General features: G+C 40.0%; 12 protein-coding genes across 12 annotated transcripts; 4 read left to right on the forward strand and 8 right to left on the reverse strand. All coding sequences in view use genetic code 12, as the record gives it.

The window, feature by feature from the left end:
- Nucleotides 1-36: 36 nt before the first annotated feature.
- Nucleotides 37-2,102, forward strand: KGF57_005096 (IPI1; the record flags this gene model as incomplete). The annotated part of the gene is made up of 2 exons (XM_051754675.1): nt 37-1,018; nt 1,369-2,102. 2 exons carry the CDS (start codon nt 37-39, stop codon nt 2,100-2,102), a joined length of 1,716 nt encoding a protein of 571 aa, XP_051606413.1.
- Nucleotides 2,103-2,113: 11 nt separating this feature from the next.
- KGF57_005097 (uncharacterized protein) lies at nt 2,114-3,730 on the reverse strand (the record flags this gene model as incomplete). Its single annotated transcript, XM_051754676.1, has 1 exon — nt 2,114-3,730. One exon carries the CDS (start codon nt 3,728-3,730, stop codon nt 2,114-2,116), a length of 1,617 nt encoding a protein of 538 aa, XP_051606414.1.
- A 131-nt stretch (nt 3,731-3,861) lies between these two features.
- SEC22 (SNAP receptor) lies at nt 3,862-4,600 on the reverse strand (the record flags this gene model as incomplete). Its single annotated transcript, XM_051754679.1, has 2 exons — nt 3,862-4,481; nt 4,567-4,600. The coding sequence occupies 2 exons, from the start codon at nt 4,598-4,600 to the stop codon at nt 3,862-3,864; spliced, it is 654 nt and encodes a 217-aa protein (XP_051606415.1).
- Nucleotides 4,601-5,219: 619 nt separating this feature from the next.
- KGF57_005099 (uncharacterized protein) lies at nt 5,220-5,981 on the forward strand (the record flags this gene model as incomplete). The annotated part of the gene is made up of 1 exon (XM_051754680.1): nt 5,220-5,981. The coding sequence occupies one exon, from the start codon at nt 5,220-5,222 to the stop codon at nt 5,979-5,981; it is 762 nt and encodes a 253-aa protein (XP_051606416.1).
- A 116-nt stretch (nt 5,982-6,097) lies between these two features.
- GCD1 (translation initiation factor eIF2B subunit gamma) lies at nt 6,098-7,546 on the reverse strand (the record flags this gene model as incomplete). The annotated part of the gene is made up of 1 exon (XM_051754681.1): nt 6,098-7,546. One exon carries the CDS (start codon nt 7,544-7,546, stop codon nt 6,098-6,100), a length of 1,449 nt encoding a protein of 482 aa, XP_051606417.1.
- A 281-nt stretch (nt 7,547-7,827) lies between these two features.
- RPT4 (proteasome regulatory particle base subunit) lies at nt 7,828-9,141 on the forward strand (the record flags this gene model as incomplete). Its single annotated transcript, XM_051754682.1, has 1 exon — nt 7,828-9,141. One exon carries the CDS (start codon nt 7,828-7,830, stop codon nt 9,139-9,141), a length of 1,314 nt encoding a protein of 437 aa, XP_051606418.1.
- A 49-nt stretch (nt 9,142-9,190) lies between these two features.
- Nucleotides 9,191-10,171, reverse strand: MRPL40 (mitochondrial 54S ribosomal protein YmL40; the record flags this gene model as incomplete). The annotated part of the gene is made up of 1 exon (XM_051754683.1): nt 9,191-10,171. The coding sequence occupies one exon, from the start codon at nt 10,169-10,171 to the stop codon at nt 9,191-9,193; it is 981 nt and encodes a 326-aa protein (XP_051606419.1).
- A 344-nt stretch (nt 10,172-10,515) lies between these two features.
- On the reverse strand, nt 10,516-11,145 carry KGF57_005103 (centrin; the record flags this gene model as incomplete). The annotated part of the gene is made up of 1 exon (XM_051754684.1): nt 10,516-11,145. One exon carries the CDS (start codon nt 11,143-11,145, stop codon nt 10,516-10,518), a length of 630 nt encoding a protein of 209 aa, XP_051606420.1.
- Nucleotides 11,146-11,334: 189 nt separating this feature from the next.
- On the forward strand, nt 11,335-13,974 carry NIP100 (Nip100p; the record flags this gene model as incomplete). Its single annotated transcript, XM_051754685.1, has 1 exon — nt 11,335-13,974. The coding sequence occupies one exon, from the start codon at nt 11,335-11,337 to the stop codon at nt 13,972-13,974; it is 2,640 nt and encodes an 879-aa protein (XP_051606421.1).
- Nucleotides 13,975-14,457: 483 nt separating this feature from the next.
- Nucleotides 14,458-15,438, reverse strand: SPT14 (phosphatidylinositol N-acetylglucosaminyltransferase; the record flags this gene model as incomplete). Its single annotated transcript, XM_051754686.1, has 1 exon — nt 14,458-15,438. One exon carries the CDS (start codon nt 15,436-15,438, stop codon nt 14,458-14,460), a length of 981 nt encoding a protein of 326 aa, XP_051606422.1.
- Nucleotides 15,439-15,964: 526 nt separating this feature from the next.
- MEX67 (Mex67p) lies at nt 15,965-17,830 on the reverse strand (the record flags this gene model as incomplete). Its single annotated transcript, XM_051754687.1, has 1 exon — nt 15,965-17,830. The coding sequence occupies one exon, from the start codon at nt 17,828-17,830 to the stop codon at nt 15,965-15,967; it is 1,866 nt and encodes a 621-aa protein (XP_051606423.1).
- Nucleotides 17,831-18,143: 313 nt separating this feature from the next.
- Nucleotides 18,144-18,617, reverse strand: DAP1 (Dap1p; the record flags this gene model as incomplete). Its single annotated transcript, XM_051754688.1, has 1 exon — nt 18,144-18,617. The coding sequence occupies one exon, from the start codon at nt 18,615-18,617 to the stop codon at nt 18,144-18,146; it is 474 nt and encodes a 157-aa protein (XP_051606424.1).
- Nucleotides 18,618-18,633: the final 16 nt, after the last annotated feature.

Here is an 18,633-nt window from a genome sequence, read left to right on the forward strand (position 1 = left end):
CCCATCTCTTTATACCCCAAACCAAATTCATCAACGATGGGCTCCAAAAGGAAACAAAAAGAGAAGCAAAAGGACTTCAAAAAGGCAAAGTTGAAGGTTGGGAAAACAGCACAAAAGGCAGACAACTATACGGACACATCTTTCAAGTCAAAGACGATATCTTTACCTGGTCAATCAATCACCCATGCCCACTCATCCAAAGATTTACAACACCAATTGTCTTTGACAAAGCACCATTCCTCAACAGCCAGAAAAGAAGTGGTAATCAGCTTGACCCAAAACTTACCGTCAAATCCCTCGAGCTATAAACAAATTATAACTAGTGTTACGCCATTGATGTTAGACGAATCCAAACAGGTACGGTTGGAAGTGTTGAAGCTTTTGCAAGAATGCGGCAAAAAGCAACCAGGGCTCTTGGATTTGCATAAGCGTACAATCATTCTATTCACAATATCGGCAATGACTCATATACTGCCAGATATTAGAAACACTAGCACCAAATTTCTTGATGTAGTGATTGAGTATGCTGATGTCAAGCTGTACTTTGTCAAGATTTTGAAGAACATATTTATATTAATGGGGTGGTCTCTACAGAATGACTCGAAATCGAAAAGTGTGTCAATCACTTCGAGCTCTTCCATTCTACTTGGGACAAACACAAAGAAAGCACGCATTGACCACTTGAGTGTGTTGGCCAACTTCTTACAATCTACGTTGTTTGAGCAAAATGAAAAAGCTGTCTCTGAGAATAGTCCTGATGCAATAGCAACCCACACCCAGTCCTATAAGTATTTGATACCCACTATACCGCAAGCTTATGCACCATTGAAATTATTTGTTAATGAAATGAACGTGGGAGATGGAAATTTTGAAGATTTGCAAAACTTGGATACATTGACAACTGAAGATTTATCAACACGGGTGAATGCCATGAATAGCTTCTTTAAAGAAAAGTTGATGCACAACTTGTCAAGTTTAGTGAAGGAAGGTGGGGAAGTTGGCCGCGAATCAACTCGATGTATACAAATTTTGGAAAAAATAGATAGTTAGGGCTATTGCAGCATGCACGTAAGGGAAAGTACTGATGCAAGCCTAATTCTGTCCAATGAAATACATTGAACTCTGTAAGGTGGAAGCGATTGTAGTGTGGTGTGACAGTTGCAGCCAAATTTTCTTTTTTTTTTTTTTTTTTTTTTTTCTCAAAGTAGCACAGCATGAATTTCGACTTTTCAACAAAATTTTTCAAATGAAATCTCTAGATTGAACCAAAGATATTCCAAAGGATCACCTGACCTATGCTCAAGCTTGTAACTACGGCACGGTCATGTGGATTGTTACGGGTAGTGCCTTTGCGTACTACTCGTATAGCGACGGCACTTTTGCGTCAACCTCAATTCCACACAAGCGCTACACTCCTAGCTTCATCGAAGAAGAACAGCAAATCGAAAAGGGCTCAAAAGCAGCAAAAGATTCAAATTCAAGACGACAAGATTCAAGCTGAGGCAGAAGAGGAAGTAGTGACACCTACAATAGACTTTAAAGATGCAACAGCCAGGTTTGAATCCATCATATCGAGGTTTGACAAATTAGCAAATGAGATCAAGTTGGGGAAATTGAATCCCAAAATATTTGATAACTTGCTTGTGAATGTGGGTAACCAGAAGGAAGTTGTTGAAGTGCCCTTTAACACAATTGCGCAAACTTCAGTCAAGGGAAGAAACTTCATCATCACCATGTTTGACCCACTGAATGCGCAGGCTATAATCAACACAATAATTGGATCTGGATTGAATATGAGCGGAATCGTTGATCCAGCAAACAAGTTCAACATCAAAGTTCCCTTACCTCCAATTACATTAGAAACCAAACAAAATGACGTCAAGTTGTTGAAGGAGTTGTTTGACAAGTTGCGAAATAACAAAACTGGCTCATTGACATCCGTTAGAGGTGATGTGAGACACAAGTTCCAATCACATTTGAAGACTCACAAATTGTCGGATTTGGAGAATAAGCAGTTGACTCAGTTGGAGAAATTACACAAGTTGTACGTTGATAAACTACAAGAGTCATTTAAACAGTATGAAAAGCGTATCTTGCAATAGAGTAACCTAATCTATCCAGTAGTTAAAAATAACCGTGATTGATTTTTCTTGCACCATTTGATTACGGAGAGACTGGTGTCAATCAATTTTCTGGAATCAAGATCATCATTAACGACGCAGTAAAACGTATATGAATCGTCAGTGATCATGAAACCAGTCGCACTCTCCCACTTCATGTAGCTTAGTTTCTTGTATTTAGTCGAGGCATCTTGGACCTGTATATTTGACTTGTTATTCTTCAACTGAGTGTAGGCTTCGATCAATTGAAGTACGATATCTCTATTGTTATAAGGAGTTTCGCTGCAAATAAACTGGTTGAGGCTCTTGTTAACATACACAAAATGCTTGACAGCGAATGGAATTTGGCTCGAAATTGGGGTCTGCAACTCTTGTCGAAAGTTGTTCAAAAACTCCCCATTCTGTGCTCTTTCTGCAGTGAGTATGATTCCGTTTGCCACCTCTTTTAGTTTGTAGAAGGAATTCTTATTCCCACTGATGAGTATTAGGCTCTTTTGACCCCATGTACGAACAAATACGTACAAGAAACCACGACTATTGAATTCAGGCATGCATAGCGGCATCCACAAGTCTTCTTCCTTGTTCTTCATAGATTTCACAATAAATAACAATAATCTCAAATCCTTGTCCGAAAGATCATGCGCTTTGTTACGGATCAAATTTGTAACGACATTAGACTTGGCCAAGATCGTAAATAGCAAATCATCGTCCTTGTAAGTTTTAAGTATTCTGTTCATCTTGGTTCGTAATGTGTATCGTACTTTGATGCTTTGGCGACATGAAAACAATAAACCCAAGTAAAAGTCGAGTCCATTAGGAAGTCCATATGTAATCTTCATGCATAATTCATCCAAATTTGCAAAATCCAATGCATTCAAAATTCGCCGTAAATCGTAGTTCAATCCATTGTTGAAGTGCTTATCGATAGCTGATTTCGATAGTATACTCAACAAATACGAGTATAGGAGATGTAGCTGAGACTTGAGAAGGCTATCAGTTTCATGCGTTAACTTTGTGATCGCAAATAACACTATGGGTCCTCGATTCAAGGCAACTGCTCTTACCTCGTCACCCACTTTTATGCTGCTGAGGTCTTTATGAAGATCCTCTTGGAAAGTCGAAAGAATTGTAGTGAGAATGCCCATGTAGCCGATCACCACATCATCCGATCCGTTCATTGAATAAATTGGTTTGCCGGCCGTTGAGAAAATGAAAAAATGCTTTAATTTCAGGTGAAACTGCTTGTTGTCGTTTGTTTTGGACGGTAGGATGTATTGGCGAAAGTATTGTTCTTCACTCAACCCTAACGGATTTTTGAACGTTGAGAAGTAACTGCGGTCGTCCAGTGATCCTTGTGCGTTGCGTAGGTTCGCCGGAAGAAAAGGCAAGTCCTCGATGTACTCCGACAAGTGAAGCTCAGAAGCTATACTACTGTTGTCAAATTGTGTCAATGGAGAACCATTTCGGATGGATTGTATCTCCAGATTCACATTCTCATAGTTGATTGCTGTGGTCGCCTCAGTGGTGGAACTAGGATGTGGAACTGAAGTTGTCGACAATAAGCTGGCAGCGGATTTAGAAGCCACCTTTAGGAAATGCGGCTGTTCCATGTAATAAGTTGGAAGAGAGATCGGGGTAACATAATGGATAATTGGCTTTTGGATCCGAAGTCGCAATTTTTTTTTTTTGCTGTGGCTACAAAACTCTATACAGTTTTCTGTATGGATTACAATCATCTATTTCATCTCCTCAATAGGTAGTAGCATATAAACAAAAAGATTAAACCAACTCCTATAATTGGAACGTATTGCTTAATCAAAGCTTCCAAGTTAATTCTTTGGGCCCTTCTTCTATACTTGAGCGAATCTTGTTTCAAAGAGCTGGATAGGTCACTCATTTTATCCAACGAATCTCCTCTGTACAACAAGTCCTCTATATTCTTAGTCATGACTTTTTTCACATCCGCAAGATCGTCATTCAATTTATTCAAATTAGACTGAGCTCTTTGATCTTGGTATATCTTCTTTGTCTTGTGCAAAAAGTTGTCAAATGAGGTGAATCCAAAAGGTCTTGCCGTTGGACTCAAAGCCTCCTGTCCATGACTGTTGTAAAACTCCTGTGCTATCTCATTCAAGTAAGAAAAGACGAGCTTTCGTGGGTATGACTTTTTACATATGCATAAGTAGATGATCCCTTGCGAGATTAAGTAATGGATACTGAACTCTCCCGACTCGATTGTAGCTTGAGGCTCTGAGTTTGGAGTTATCCTGCTGATCAAGATTTTGCATTTCTTTTTTTGTTCTTGCAAAGCTTGTGAGTTGGTGTCGTTATCATCGTCTACCGATCCACACAATGGAAGTGCTAAAAGTGAAGAAAAGTTAGCTAGAAACAAGTGTTCAAAATGGCCATTAGCGGGCGCATATAAAATCGATTGAGTTTACCGTACCATCGTATCTGTAGATTAATGTAGATTCAACCATGTAGAAAAAGTTGCACAAGGAGTCGAGATGAAGAAAGTGTGTACAATGGTGATGTGGGTACTTTGCTGTTCAAAATAAATTCCATTTTCTTTGTTCGCGCGTTGTTTGAGTTACTTGAGCAGAGATCTACACAACTACAACTTTGAACAGCTCCGCACAAGAGTAGTACAGACAAGTAGTTTGCTGAAGGTGCCATAGCTTGCCATTAGTAACTTCCGAACTTTATACGAACATGAACTTTTGATCTTACTCGATGAGAGTGGGAGATAATAGTATGGACAGAGAGATAATGAGGTAAATGTCGAATAAATACCCTTTTCTATATCGCAAACTCCATAGAGACCCACCCGTTGTCTACACCTACCTACATACTTAGCTAAATCCGTGTAGATATGGTTCCCCAATGCGTCTTACATCAACTTGTGTTTTGGAATGGGGAAGAACCTTGGTAGCTCTTGTCAAATCACGTGCCAAAGGGGAGAGAGAGAGAGAGAAGAAAAAAATACTGTGCAGCTCCTTGAATGCGCTGAGATATCACATACAAAACATCTCAAACAATTTTAGACTACAGAAACTACCTTGCTAGATTTATATATATACCCCTTAGTATCTTTACGTTATGGACTTATCAAACTTATCAAACACACTACCATCGCTGAAACCACTACAACGGAAAGATGACGCTGCTGATCAAACTGATGACCCGTCATCGCAATCAAGAGTGAGTTCTCAGTCCAGCATTGCTGACTTAAATACGGACCTAACAACGCATTTCAAAGACGCTGCACGAGCAGTAGCATCGCTATACAACTCATCTATCAATGCCCAATCGGGAAGCACGGTAAATGCCGCACAAATGCACACTATTAAGACAGACTTTGCCAATGCTGCAAGAGCTGTTGCTGCCTTATACAAATGTGGACAAAGTATGCATAGTGTTTCTCATGAACTCGGGTACATAGAGTGCCTAGATGACTTGCTACACGTTATAACTAATGATGAGGATGTTGAAAACTGGGCATTAACAAGGCGAGCGGAAATAACGAATGTGAAGAACAGGGCAGATGTAACGAATCCTCAAAACGCTACTCCCACAACCTCTTTGGATGATTCCAAGTTACCGCAAGATTTTGTATTCCAGTTCGAACTGGATATGAAGCCACCTGTTGCATTCAGACCAAGCATACCTCCAATCTCAGTTCAGCATAGTGCATCTCAACGAAATTCCATAATCAAGAAAAAGAAACTTCAGCATTTGCATAAAAAGTTTTACTCCTCAGAGGATTCCAGTGAAAGCGATACGGATGATTTGAAACGGGCGAAGTTGTTCAAAGACACTAGTGATAGTCCTGTAAAGAGAAAGAAGAAGAAGAAGGTTTAAGTAGATGCCGAAGTGCCTTATTTTTTTTTTTTCTTTCTTGTTTTTTTTGCTATACAATACTAGAAGTATGTACAGAAGCTTTATGTCTTTAACGTATCATTTATCCTGTAGACTTGCTAATATGCAAATAATCCATCGTCGTTAGCGGTATATTCATCTTCAAATTCACTCTCGTCTTCAGAGGTGTCATCTTCGTCGTCATCGTCTTCATCAGAACTTGAGTCACTAAGAGGACCAGTTTTCAAAACAAACTCTTCCTCGCTTTCCCCATCTTCTACGGCCTCCAAATTCAAGCAGAGTAAAGTGTCGCCCTTAGCTTGGGTCCCTGTTGGTACGTCATTTGTAGACTCAACATTGCAATTTATCAATTTCGACTTTGGCTGTATTTTCACATGATGGCCAATGATGCAGTTTTCCAACTGAACATCGTCACCAATGGTAACGTTGTCAAGGATCAAACTTCCAGTTATTCTAACTTTTTTCCCTATAGTACAGTTGTGACCAACTACACTTCGTTTTACGTTTGTCTTCTCCCCCAATTCAGTTCCATCACCCACTATTGAATCATTTCCCACGTGAGCAGCAAGCTTATCCTTCAGCTGCAATCCTTGAAGTGTCTGGCCCTTCATCATAGCTTGTTTTTTCATAAATTGTCTATTGGCTTCCATCAATACCGGTAGATTGTTGACCCGAATGAATGTTGCTTCAGATGGAACTACAAAAAGTCCCACCGTTTCCTTTGACTTTGAATGTTTCCAAGATCTCCTTGCTAAATCGCGGATAAATTTATCGTAGTTTCTTCTCTCAAAATAAAGTTCACTAAATTTGCTTGGTGATTCGTCAATGATATTGAATATCCGATTCGAAGCTAAGAATATCCCACTGTTTAGCAATTTTGTGCTCACGATAGATCTTGGGTATCTCCAACTCATTTGGGTCCTAATGCGCAAGAATTTGGACATCTCAATATCAGCTTTCCCATATACATCAAGCAAACATGAGTCATCGGCATCACCGTCATACACAGTATATTTTTTCCCGAAAATTTTCAGTTTCTTATCCTCTATTTCAAGTTGATTCTTGTACGTAAAGTAAACCCCAACATCGGATTCGTTTCGATTCCTAAAGGCTTCGATAATTACTGCTGGTGGCAAATCCGTGATGAAGTCACATGGCAAAATCATGATATTCTGAGTATGAGACCTAAATTGAGTATTTTTGTAAAGTTGGTAGATTATTTGGGCACTGTTTTCAGCAGTAAATGGCATAATCTCGATTGGCGTTGTATATTTAGTAGCCTCTGAACCATCACTTTCTTTTGCAAATCGTTCACGCCTCAGTTTCTTATACTTTTCAATAGTGGCTTCAACTGACTCGCTAGTCTCCTCCTGCGTCACAACGAGAATTTTTGCCAAAACAGCACGCTGACACCAGTCAAGTACATAATTGATCATTGGTTCATTGGCAATCGGTAACAACGCTTTGGGCAACCCTGTACCACGAGCTTCCGAGAACGGCTCAAGAGTCTTCCCTCTGCCACAGAACACCACTGCAGTGAACTCCATCGTGTATATAAATTGGCAATTTGTGAAAGCCCAGTGTAGAGAGAGAGAGAGAGAGAGAGAGAGATGGAGAAAAATTTTGATGCGCTGCAGCAGTGAGTGGCTACCAAATACTTCGTTCGAAGTTTCTCACCATTTGATCAATCAACAAAACTATTCCACATACACAATTTTTTCTTTTTTTTTTTTTTTTTTTTGCCACTTGGAGTAAAGCAAAGGTTCTGATAATATAACTGACATCCACGTTCATTTACACGTTTTCAAACTTTCCACATTAATTAATCATGGGTTCAGATGAGAATGATCCTCTTTTGCAAGCTTTAAATGCAGAACAACCCGGTGGCAACTCCGGAGAGAACAATTCCAACAACCAATCTGGTGCGGGTCAAGAAGCCAGTGGCAGTTCAAATTCGCAAACATCCGACCCAATTGATCCAGAAAGAGAGAGGGCACTTCTGAAGTTTAAAGACAAGTTACTTGAGCATAGAAAATGGGATGCTAGGTTGAAAGAATTACGGTTAGGAATACGAGACTTGGATAAGGATTATGAAAAAACTGAGAATGACATCAAGGCGTTACAATCGGTGGGTCAAATCATTGGAGAGGTATTGAAGCAATTGGACGATGAAAGATTTATTGTCAAGGCATCTAGTGGGCCTCGTTATATTGTGGGTTGCCGAAATACTATCAAAAAGTCGAATTTGAAAAACGGTGTTAGGGTATCGTTGGATATGACCACTCTCACTATCATGAGGATTTTGCCTAGGGAAGTTGATCCGTTGGTTTACAACATGACGACTTTTGAGCCTGGTGAAATATCGTTCAACGGTATTGGTGGTTTAACTGAGCAAGTGAGAGAATTACGTGAAGTTATTGAATTGCCATTGAAAAATCCAGAACTTTTCACAAGGGTTGGTATCAAACCACCCAAAGGTGTCTTGTTGTATGGTCCCCCCGGTACTGGTAAGACATTGTTGGCCAAAGCTGTGGCGGCAACCATCGGAGCAAACTTTATCTTTTCTCCAGCCTCGGGGATTGTGGACAAGTATATTGGTGAAAGTGCGAGGTTGATTAGGGAGATGTTTGCTTACGCTAAAGAACACGAGCCATGTATTATCTTTATGGATGAAGTTGATGCCATTGGAGGTCGTAGATTCAGTGAAGGAACCTCTGCAGATCGTGAAATCCAACGTACTTTGATGGAGTTGTTGAACCAAATGGATGGGTTTGACACATTGGGACAGACAAAGATTATTATGGCCACAAATAGACCAGATACTCTTGATCCCGCATTGCTTAGAGCTGGTAGATTGGATAGAAAGATTGAAATTCCCTTACCCAACGAAGCTGGTAGATTGGAAATTTTCAAAATCCACACCGCCAAAATAGCAAAACATGGAGAGTTTGACTTTGAAGCTGCCGTGAAAATGAGTGATGGTTTCAATGGTGCGGATATCAGAAACGTGGTTACTGAAGCTGGGTTTTTTGCAATTAGAGATGACAGGGAGTATATTGTACAAAATGACATCATGAAGGCTGTTAGGAAAGTGGCAGACAACAAGAAGTTGGAAGGTAAGTTGGATTACGAGAAACTATAAGCTGAATTTAAATTTCTTTTTTTTTTTCAATATAACTATTTACAGTACTTTAAAGTCTACTATCTTCCTCCTCCGTCACACTCTCTTCTTTCTTTGTTTCTTCGATTATCTTCAAAGTCTTTTCAAAATCTGGTATTCTCACCTGGGATAAAACTTCCAAATGGTGACGCAACTCTGGACTTTCGATCTTGTTCATATGGTCAGCCATTTTGGAGCCGATAAACTCCTTGACTTCCTCCGACAATGGGTACAATTTCTTCTCTGGCTTCTCTGTCTGTTTTGCCAACCAAATTTTTTGTTCAATAGTTAATGGCATCTCAGGACCGTTAAGTTTTGCAACTTGCAATCCATTGAGTTCTCTCTTTTTGAATTTACTGTATGGGTTACGCAACTGATTAACCAATTGTTTAGGAATCGAAGATTTCCCTATCGTATTGAACTCAAACGTCCTTTCCGTGACTTTGTCTTCTGGTGTTGACAACTCTCCATCATTCATCTTTGGTGGAGTTGGCCACGGCAATTCATAGTCGTGATGTTTGATGTATCTCTCCGGAATCCATTTTTTGTACCTATCATCGTAGTAAGGCTTCCCCATCACCACTCCTTCCGCAACCATGTACGATATTCTTCCATCTTCTTTGCTCTTACCAACTACTCTTACCTTATTTCTTGGTATGTAATCAGGAAAATCATAAACATGAGAAGTTTGACCTTCTGGCCAAAAAGGTTTTGGTAAGAGCTTCTTTGTGGAAATGTTGGACAATGATACGGCATCAAATTCTGGACTATAGGCCAAGACCTCGGCAATCTTACCCTTGTGCTTCCCCTCCGTAACGTAGGCCAAGTCACCCTCTGTTATTCCAGCCTCGAACCTCGTCTTTTGTTGCGATCTTGGGAGCCTATCTGGGAAGAACCCTTTAAATGTGGGCAAGGCAGTTGCTTCTTGCTGTTTCAACCATTGTTGTTTAAAGTGGCTAGGGAGTTTATTGATATCTCGCTTGAAACGAGAACGACTGACAACCCAAGACATTTGTATTGAAGTGTAAAGTTGTGTCTTGCAAAGACTTACTCTATATATTTGACTTGAAAATTTTTTGTTTGCCAAAAAAAGAAAATCAAAATTTTTTGATTTTTAGAAGGAGAGAGAGAGAGAGAGAGACACACACACACCCACACCCACACATACTAATCTGTAATCTATTTATCCATACAAAGGGAAAGCATCTAGTGCTTTAACCACAACTGAACATCATCTATACAACTACCTCATCAACTTCTTGATTGCAACTGCTACGTCTTTCGAAAATTAATTTACTCTGTGCAGATCCTGATGAACTCTTCCTCATTAACTAAATAGGGTAGGTTAGTAACATGCTATTTCTCAGTGCAGGTTTCCTTCGCTGAATACGTACTTTCTCCATCTTCGTCTAGATCAAACTCATCAATCATAGCCTGTAACTCCTCGTCACTTAGGTTCTCTCCCAAGTCCTTTGAAATCTTTCTCAAATTCCTCACACTTATCTTGCCGGTTCCGTCTATATCAAACAACTTGAAAGCTCGACGAATTTCATCCAAAGGATCTCTTTTCAAAATCATCTCCCCGACAGTTTTGTAGAAATTGTCGTACGTTATTAAATTAGTGTCGTCGGTGTCGTATTCTCTAATTATATCCAAGACTTGACGCTTTGACAACTCAAATCCCAAAGCTTTGAAGGCGACTTTCGTCTCGTGATAGTCCAAAGATCCATCCCCATTCATGTCGAATAATTGAAAAGCCTCTCTGATTTCTAGTTTTTGTTCTTCAAGCAACTCTTGTTTGAGATTGATGTTGGAGTTGTTGGAGTTGTTGTTGCTGTTGGTGGTGTTGTTGTGGTTACTACTATTACTGGTTGATGTGTTCATTCCCCGCTTTGGGGGCGTTAAAACACTCCCAACATTATGGTTTGTGCTAGCACTATTGTGATTGTTCCCAAGTGAGGATAATCTCTCTGCTCGATTGAACATGATGTGATGAAACAAGAGTAACCTGTCAAAGATGTCTCTAGGTTCTGCAAAACCACTCCATTGAAACAATTTTTTTGGTTTCTCTGCTTTTATGTTTCTTTGTTTTTTTTTTTTCTTTTGTGTATTGACTGACGCGTCGACATCCCATTGATTCCAAACAGCCGATTCGAAGTTGGGTAGTTATGCTAAATGCGATTTCAAATAGGTGATCATGTTAAAGTAAAGGGGGAGCTTGGAGTTATAAAATACATAGGAGACACTGAATTTGCCCCTGGTACATGGTTTGGAGTTGAATTGGAACGGCCGATTGGTAAGAATGATGGATCGGTAAAGGGAGTGCGTTATTTCCACTGCCGGAATAGTGGATTGTATGGAGTCTTTGTTAAGGAAGAACGTCTAGAGGTCTCTGATTCAAGGTCGATAACATTGAGGGGTGATAGTGTCGAACACTTGCAGGGCCAATTGAGAGCTACCCTCCATGCAAATGCGTTATGTGAAAAGGAATTGAAAGTACTTGAGAATCGTTTGGAGGACCAAATGCACTTACATCAGCAATTGGAATCAAAATTAGAAATGCAACTGATTGATAATCAGTACCTACAGGAAGCAAAGGATACTCTCGAGACCAAAGTCGCTGAATTGACAAAGAATTACCAATCACTACAAAAGGATTACGCGGTAGTTTTAGAGGAGTTGGAAATTGGTAAAGAGATAGAGAACGAACTACAGTTTGTTGATGCAGAAGAATTTTCACCAGGGGAAATCAAATTGCTTATTGAAAGGGGACGGTTAAATGAAAAAATAAAAGAGGAATTGAATACAAAGGTGCGAGCGCAAGATACTCAATTATCTGAAATGCTGAACCAGTTGCAAACCTACAATACCAAACTCCATGACCTAAGCACAGATTTACTGAATAAAATTTCAGAAGTCTCTGCTTTGAAGGAGAAGTTAGAGTCCCTTTCTGACCTTGAGCAAATGACAGAACAGTTAACAATGGAAAATGGTGAGTTATTGTCCAAAATCGAGAGTTTAGAACAATCTCTTGAAGAGCTCAACGAATTGCACACGTTGGACGCAAAAATAGAGGCCAGCTTACAAAAGAATGAACAAAGTTTGAAGCATGAAATTGAGCACTTACGAGGCGTAATATCTAAGGATAAAGACAAAATCAAGCAACTTGAGAGCCAACTAAGCTCGCCGATGAAACAACCCATTCCAGATATGAAGGAAAATAACTTTCAATCCACTTCCGAGCACGCTGCTGATTTGAAGAGAATGGAGTTAAAGCTTAGCAAGACAGAGCAGAAATATCGTCAATGTGCTTTGGAATTGCAAGTTTGCGAATCAAAGAGTAAGATATACGCAGAGCGGGTCAAGTTTCATTTCCCTACCTCTGTTGACGTAAATTACATCGATCTCATTTACGACATGAAAGCACAGTCCGAAATCTTGGATAATCTTTACGCATATCCCGGTCATGATGAAACTTTTGTATTTTACAAGTATGCGGTTGCGAGAATACGGCATTTTTGTCAGACCGTAGTTGTGATTCTTGAGTATAATTACGCACACGACTGTTCAAGATATTTATTTAACCATAGCCAAGCTTACTCGAATCAGGTTCATGTTTTGATCGAAGAGTTAAAAAGTTTCTTGGTGGATCATGATGCTGCAGATTCGCAATTTCTCGAGGCAGTCCATGACCACTTGAAGCAAGGTCTCGATTTGTGTCATGAATACGTTTCAAAATTACATCGCGATAACACAGAAGTACTGTATTTGCGTGAGCATGGATCCCTTATCAAGCATATAGAGTTTATCTTGACGAAATTTTTGAGCTATTTGAATGGTTTAGCTTCCTTGAGGGGTGTGGATGGCAGCTTGCTGTTGTTAATTGAGTCTATCAAATCTATCAAGTCATCGTATGATAAGTTGATTCAGCATGCCCTATCTGATCACCATCTTGACAATGTGCTGATCAAGTATCCACTGCCTTCAATCGCCCATTTGATGAGCTCGACTACAGAGGTATCTTTTGAACTAATCGGAAGCAAAACTATTGATTCCAAAAGAGTTGACGAGCTACATAAAGCTTGGGAAAAGTGTACTGAACTTGAAGTGTCCACCGATCAATCAATTGCTGACGCAGAAACCGAATCCATCTATGACTATGTCAAAACAAGCTTAGTTGCAGAGGAAACTGATTCCACGGGGTCGAGAACAGACAACCTCGATGCGAAGGAGGCCCTCTTACTGAAAGATAAAGAGATTTCAGATTTGAAGTTGAATATCTCATTATTGGAGCAAAACATGAAACTTTTTACTAAAAAAACATTGGATCAAATCCAACGACTCGAAAATCTGGTTCTGTCCATAAGCGCCGAACTGGAGGACAAATCAAGCCAGATTTCCAAACTTCAAGAAGAAAATCAATCTCTTCGAAATCAGTCGCAATTTTATGGTGTCAACTTGGATGACATTGAGTCACAAAGGGCCTTCGATGAAAAGATTGAACGCATTGAAAGATTGATTGAATTAAGGGAAAGGGCAACTAATTCGCCAAACGATGAGAGCTTGTCGTGGTTACCATTCCCCAAGAGATCCAAAGTTTGGCAAAATCGAACGTACTTACAGTGTTTATCTAATGATATCAGAAACCTAGCTACACAAACTCAGTTTATATGTATTGATTCAATGGAAAACCAAAAATGGACTCCACAAAACACTACACCAAGGTATATCAATGCTTGCATTGACGAGCAATTTACTCGCTACAAACTAAAAAAAGAGAAAAAAAAAAAAAAAAAAGCACTCCCTGTCGCATAGTCAGCTTAACTTGAGATGTTTTACGCTGATTGGAATTATGTGAATATTGAGTGCGACACGACTTTTTAAGCTTTTACCATGAAAAGTGATCATTACACTCAAGACGGATCCTTGAATGCTATAAATATGAGGCTTGTTTCCTTCTCTTGAGTTTTATCAGTTTTTATAGAATTATCTAATATATTGACTTTATATTATTTCACATTGATATACAACGTATTGCTGGTAAAAGGCAGTGAGTCGCGATCACTGAGGAAGCATACACATACGACGTTGTTATTGTTATTTTGCACATTCAATCATCTTAAGTAAGTCAGTTGGTTACATTTAGACTGATTTTACACTTATGATTATCTAGAGGTATTCCAATTTAATGATATTCCCGTGTGTGTTTAACTTTGCACTTGAAAGTCACACTTCGGAGTCGTGTACTCGAGACAAGTGAGTTGACTATACGACACTCCCCCTCACCAAATAACATTATTAATGGCTCCTGCTAGGTCGAGGTTTCCTCTGCTTTGGCCATTTGGTCGCTAGATCAATATGATCCCTAGGATACAACCACTCAAGGATGGTGTATATAAATATGTCGACAATCAAATTCAAGACGAATAACTTACCGGCAATCAATCCACAATTGTAAAACTTCAGTAGTCTCTCTATCAAAGGTGGATTCAATTCATCCAAATCCAAACTGTCATAAACAGCTTCTGTTCTTTGAGCTATATCGCTCCAGCTATACATCTTGGATACACTCTCGTGGAAATTCGAGGTATCGACTTCACCCGATTGTATCTTATCAATTGCTGCCAAAGTCGTTTCAACGAGTGAATCTTCCTCTGGCTCAGCAAAGCTTGTCATGTTGGAGGGTAGCACCTCTGGTATCCCTCCTACTTTGGTCGTCACCACATAAAGTCCACAAGACGCAGCTTCAACGATAACAGTACCAAAAGCCTCAGTTAGTGACGGATGTAGATATATTTCACCCTGTGTCATCACATTCCTAACTTCTTCGTGTTTAACGGCTCCGATTAGCTCGACCCGCTCTTGTAAAAAGTATTTCTCCCTCATTTGCTCCAAATCCAAAAATTTGGGCCCGTCTCCAGCAATTATGAACTTCACTTTTGGATTAGAAAGGCAGATTCTTGGAATGATGGCCGTCAACAAGTCTGCTCCCTTATTTGGGAATAGTCTGGTAATAACGACAATTGTAATCACGTCGTCTTTTCTCTTCTTTTTAATTGAAGGTTCAGGTTGGAAGTCCTTGGAAATGACTGCGTTGGGTATCACCGACACTCTCCACGGCTCAACGCTCCCCCGCAACACCGTATTCTCCTTACACGTGTGACTGACACAAATCACATGGCCCACGTCACCAATGGCAAACTTCAAAACTTTATTGCCCCAAATCGACCCGAAATCAGCAAACCCAAACAACGAGTGATCCGTAAACACTGTCTTCATGCCCATGGTTCTCCCATGGAATATCGCCTCGTGACCGAACGTGCTCAAGGATCCGTGTCCGTGTACTATATCAATGCTCTCCCTAATGAATATGTTGCGTAGGATGGGGAACGCTGAAAAGACAGTTGGAAAAGCGGAGGACCTGTAGAGTACCCAAAAGGGTACATAGTACACTTTTAGTCCATTGGTGAGATACCGTATTCCATTTCGGCCGTTGTAGTTGTGAGTTATGATGATTACTGAGTGGCCCAAATCAATCAACTTTTGAGAGAGATGATATACATGAAATTCGACCCCGCCTGGCTGGGGGTAGAAAAAGTCAGTAACCATTGCTATATTATATCCCATTTCGTAGAACTGTTTTGGTTCATTGTTTTTTCTTCTTGTATGTAGTTGGTGGTGTTGAAAAAGGTTCTGCTTCTACTACCTTATTTTTTTATTTTTTTTTTTTTCCATCTACTACACGAAGATGAGAGAGTTACCTAAGTTAGCACAACTTTTCTCTGTTTATTCAAATACATAATGTCTATAAAAAGGCTTCTCGTGGCAACGACGAAGCGGAGTTTTTGAAATTTGTCAAGCTTTGGTTGTAATCCCACTGGCTTTGTTCGCAAAGCATTAATGCATATTGTAGATTGAGCTTGGTTTCCATCACTATTTTCACAAGAAGTTCTTGCTGTGGTACTTGAAGATTTGATTTTATTTCCGGAGGCAATTCTGCCACTGGCGGTGGTGCTGGTGCTGGTGCTGGTGCTAATTGTGCTGCTCCCGGTGCTGTCAATGGGTTTGCTCCTTGTAAAACATTTGGTGTTTGTTGTTGACCGGAAACGCTAGTCGCAGTTGATGGAGATTGCGAACTTGGTTGAGTTGGTGGGTGTGAATTGGTCCAAGGGATATCGATAGTAAAAGGACGAATGAGCAAAAGATCACTTGCGACAACCATGCTTCCATTGGGACCAGGTAAAACAATGAAGGTTCTATCAAAGCTCTTTTTGCATAAATTGGGCTTCTTGTTTCGACTTTGAGAGTGGAATCTTCCACCACGAGAGCTTTGTGAGGTGCTGTTATCCGAAACTTCGGGCTGCGCAGCCTCTTCGAAAGACCCATGCACGGAGATTACAATTCCATTGAGTGGCGCGTACTTATAGCACTCCATGCTAAATGATGTTGGATCTTCGACTAAATTGTGTTTGGTCTTGGGTAGTTGCTGGAAACTTTTGTAAATCTGTTCTGCCCCAACTGCAACTTTACTCATTCTCGCCTTACCGGATGAGATACGGGTAAGGTTTCTTGAATTTGGCATGTAGTTTCCAAAATCAATGTTTGAACTGCTATTTCCGTCTGCAATCAAATGTGGGTGCGATGTATCCAATTGCATTGAAAACTGTGATTCATTTTGATATAACACCATCAAATTAGCTCTGTTGGTATCCCACAAATTCAAATAGTTTGTGACAAAATTGGTAGCCAAGTTCTTGGTGTCCTCGTCTTGGAAAAACAATGCTTGAGATCCAAATGGAGACGTGGTGTTAGCTTCCAAGGCTGGTTCGTTCCTCAAAACCTCTCCATTCAACACCACCAATCTAGGGAAATATCTCATCAACTCCAATTTGATATCTTGGATCTCAGTTGGGTTGGTGGTTTGCACAATAGGATTATTGAACAAGATCAATTCCCGCAAAAAGTTGAGCTTATACTTCCAGGTTTCGAAAACTTTTGTTCTGGAAAGGTTGTTACCTTGAAGGGACAAGTTCTTTAACTTTGGAAATGTTTGAGTCATGGACGAGATTGCTTGCAAGTCGCTGAGTTCATTGTTGGACAAATCGACGCTCTCGACGTCGAGTTTTAAATCACTAGCAATCTTCATTAATGCAGGAAAAAACTTTGATGTTACCGAAACCGATGCAAAAAAGCCTTGGGCATTGAGATTGGCGTCCTGTTTCACTCCACTTAAATTCAACATCTTGATGTCAGGTTGATATCGCCCTTTCAAGAAATTGGTTATTGTTTCGATTGTACTACCAGCTCCCGCAGCAGAGCCGCCCATTTGGTTGGATATAGATGAAGGACCTTTGGAGAATCTCAATGACTGCCCGGCAAACTTCACTCCCGACCAATTAAGTAGTTCGTTTGCCTGAGACTCATTCCTGACGTAACCTTTCAAAACCCCAGTATTTTGATCGACTGAATAGTTGCTAACAACGATTCTGCACTTTCTGGATATAAAGCTGATACAATCACTCAGGCTTGCACCATTCCATCCCACGATTTCAATCGGGTATGCATTGGCTGCGACGAAGGCATCAACGTTTTGCTGCTGGTGTCCAAAAGTATTTCTGTTTTGGTAATTGTTGTTGTACCCACCTCCTCTACCTCGTCCTCGATAACTCATACTTTATAAATTGGATGTGAAGTGCTTTTGATATTCAGTAAGGAGGAGGCTTTTTTTTTTTCCAAATATCCTGAATCAATGGAAGCGATTAATGTGACTTTTCATTCACTCTTCTATTGAATAATTTTTTTTTTTTTTATGTTTTTCAATTCATCACTGTTAGCAGTTATTGAGAATGAGAGATGTCGTAATATTTCAAGGCACTAATAACAAACAATAAATATATTTGTACTTTCGACATTGGCAAGAAAGAGGTTATTCAATTCTGTCTCTTCTTGCCTTTTTTATATAATTCTAGCTAAACGAGCCCTATTCAAAGACTTTGGGCCTCTTCTGGAACAGTTCCGTTTTCATGTAAGGAGCCCACAACTTTGTATCTATTTTCGAAATGCTCCTCCCATTGTTCTAAAGATTCCTTCTCCAATTTTGACAAATCCTTCAAATCATCAATTGGCTGGTCCAAGGGTGTCAAAACAGCAGGGTCAAATGAATTCAAAGCCAAGCCTCGTGAAGCGTCTCTGCCAGCAAAATTCTCGTAGGGTCCACCTGGTCCATAGAATGCTGCACCCTGGCTCACATCAAACACTCTGTTCTTCACAGCAATAAATATCTTTGCGTGGTCCTTCCCATTGTACTTGGCTAATGATTTTGGAGTAAATTTACCCTCCACAATGGTTGCCTCTTGACCTTGATTCGACAATGGATCGTTGTTATTTGCAATAAAGTCATTATATATACTTCTGGCAAAGTAGAGGATAACCAAGACAACAACTATAGTGGTGATCATATTGTGGAGATGAGTG

This window comes from Candida theae (genome assembly GCF_024610275.1).
Source record: "Candida theae strain CBS 12239 chromosome Unknown scaffold25, whole genome shotgun sequence".
NCBI classification, from domain to species: domain Eukaryota; kingdom Fungi; phylum Ascomycota; class Pichiomycetes; order Serinales; family Debaryomycetaceae; genus Lodderomyces; species Lodderomyces theae.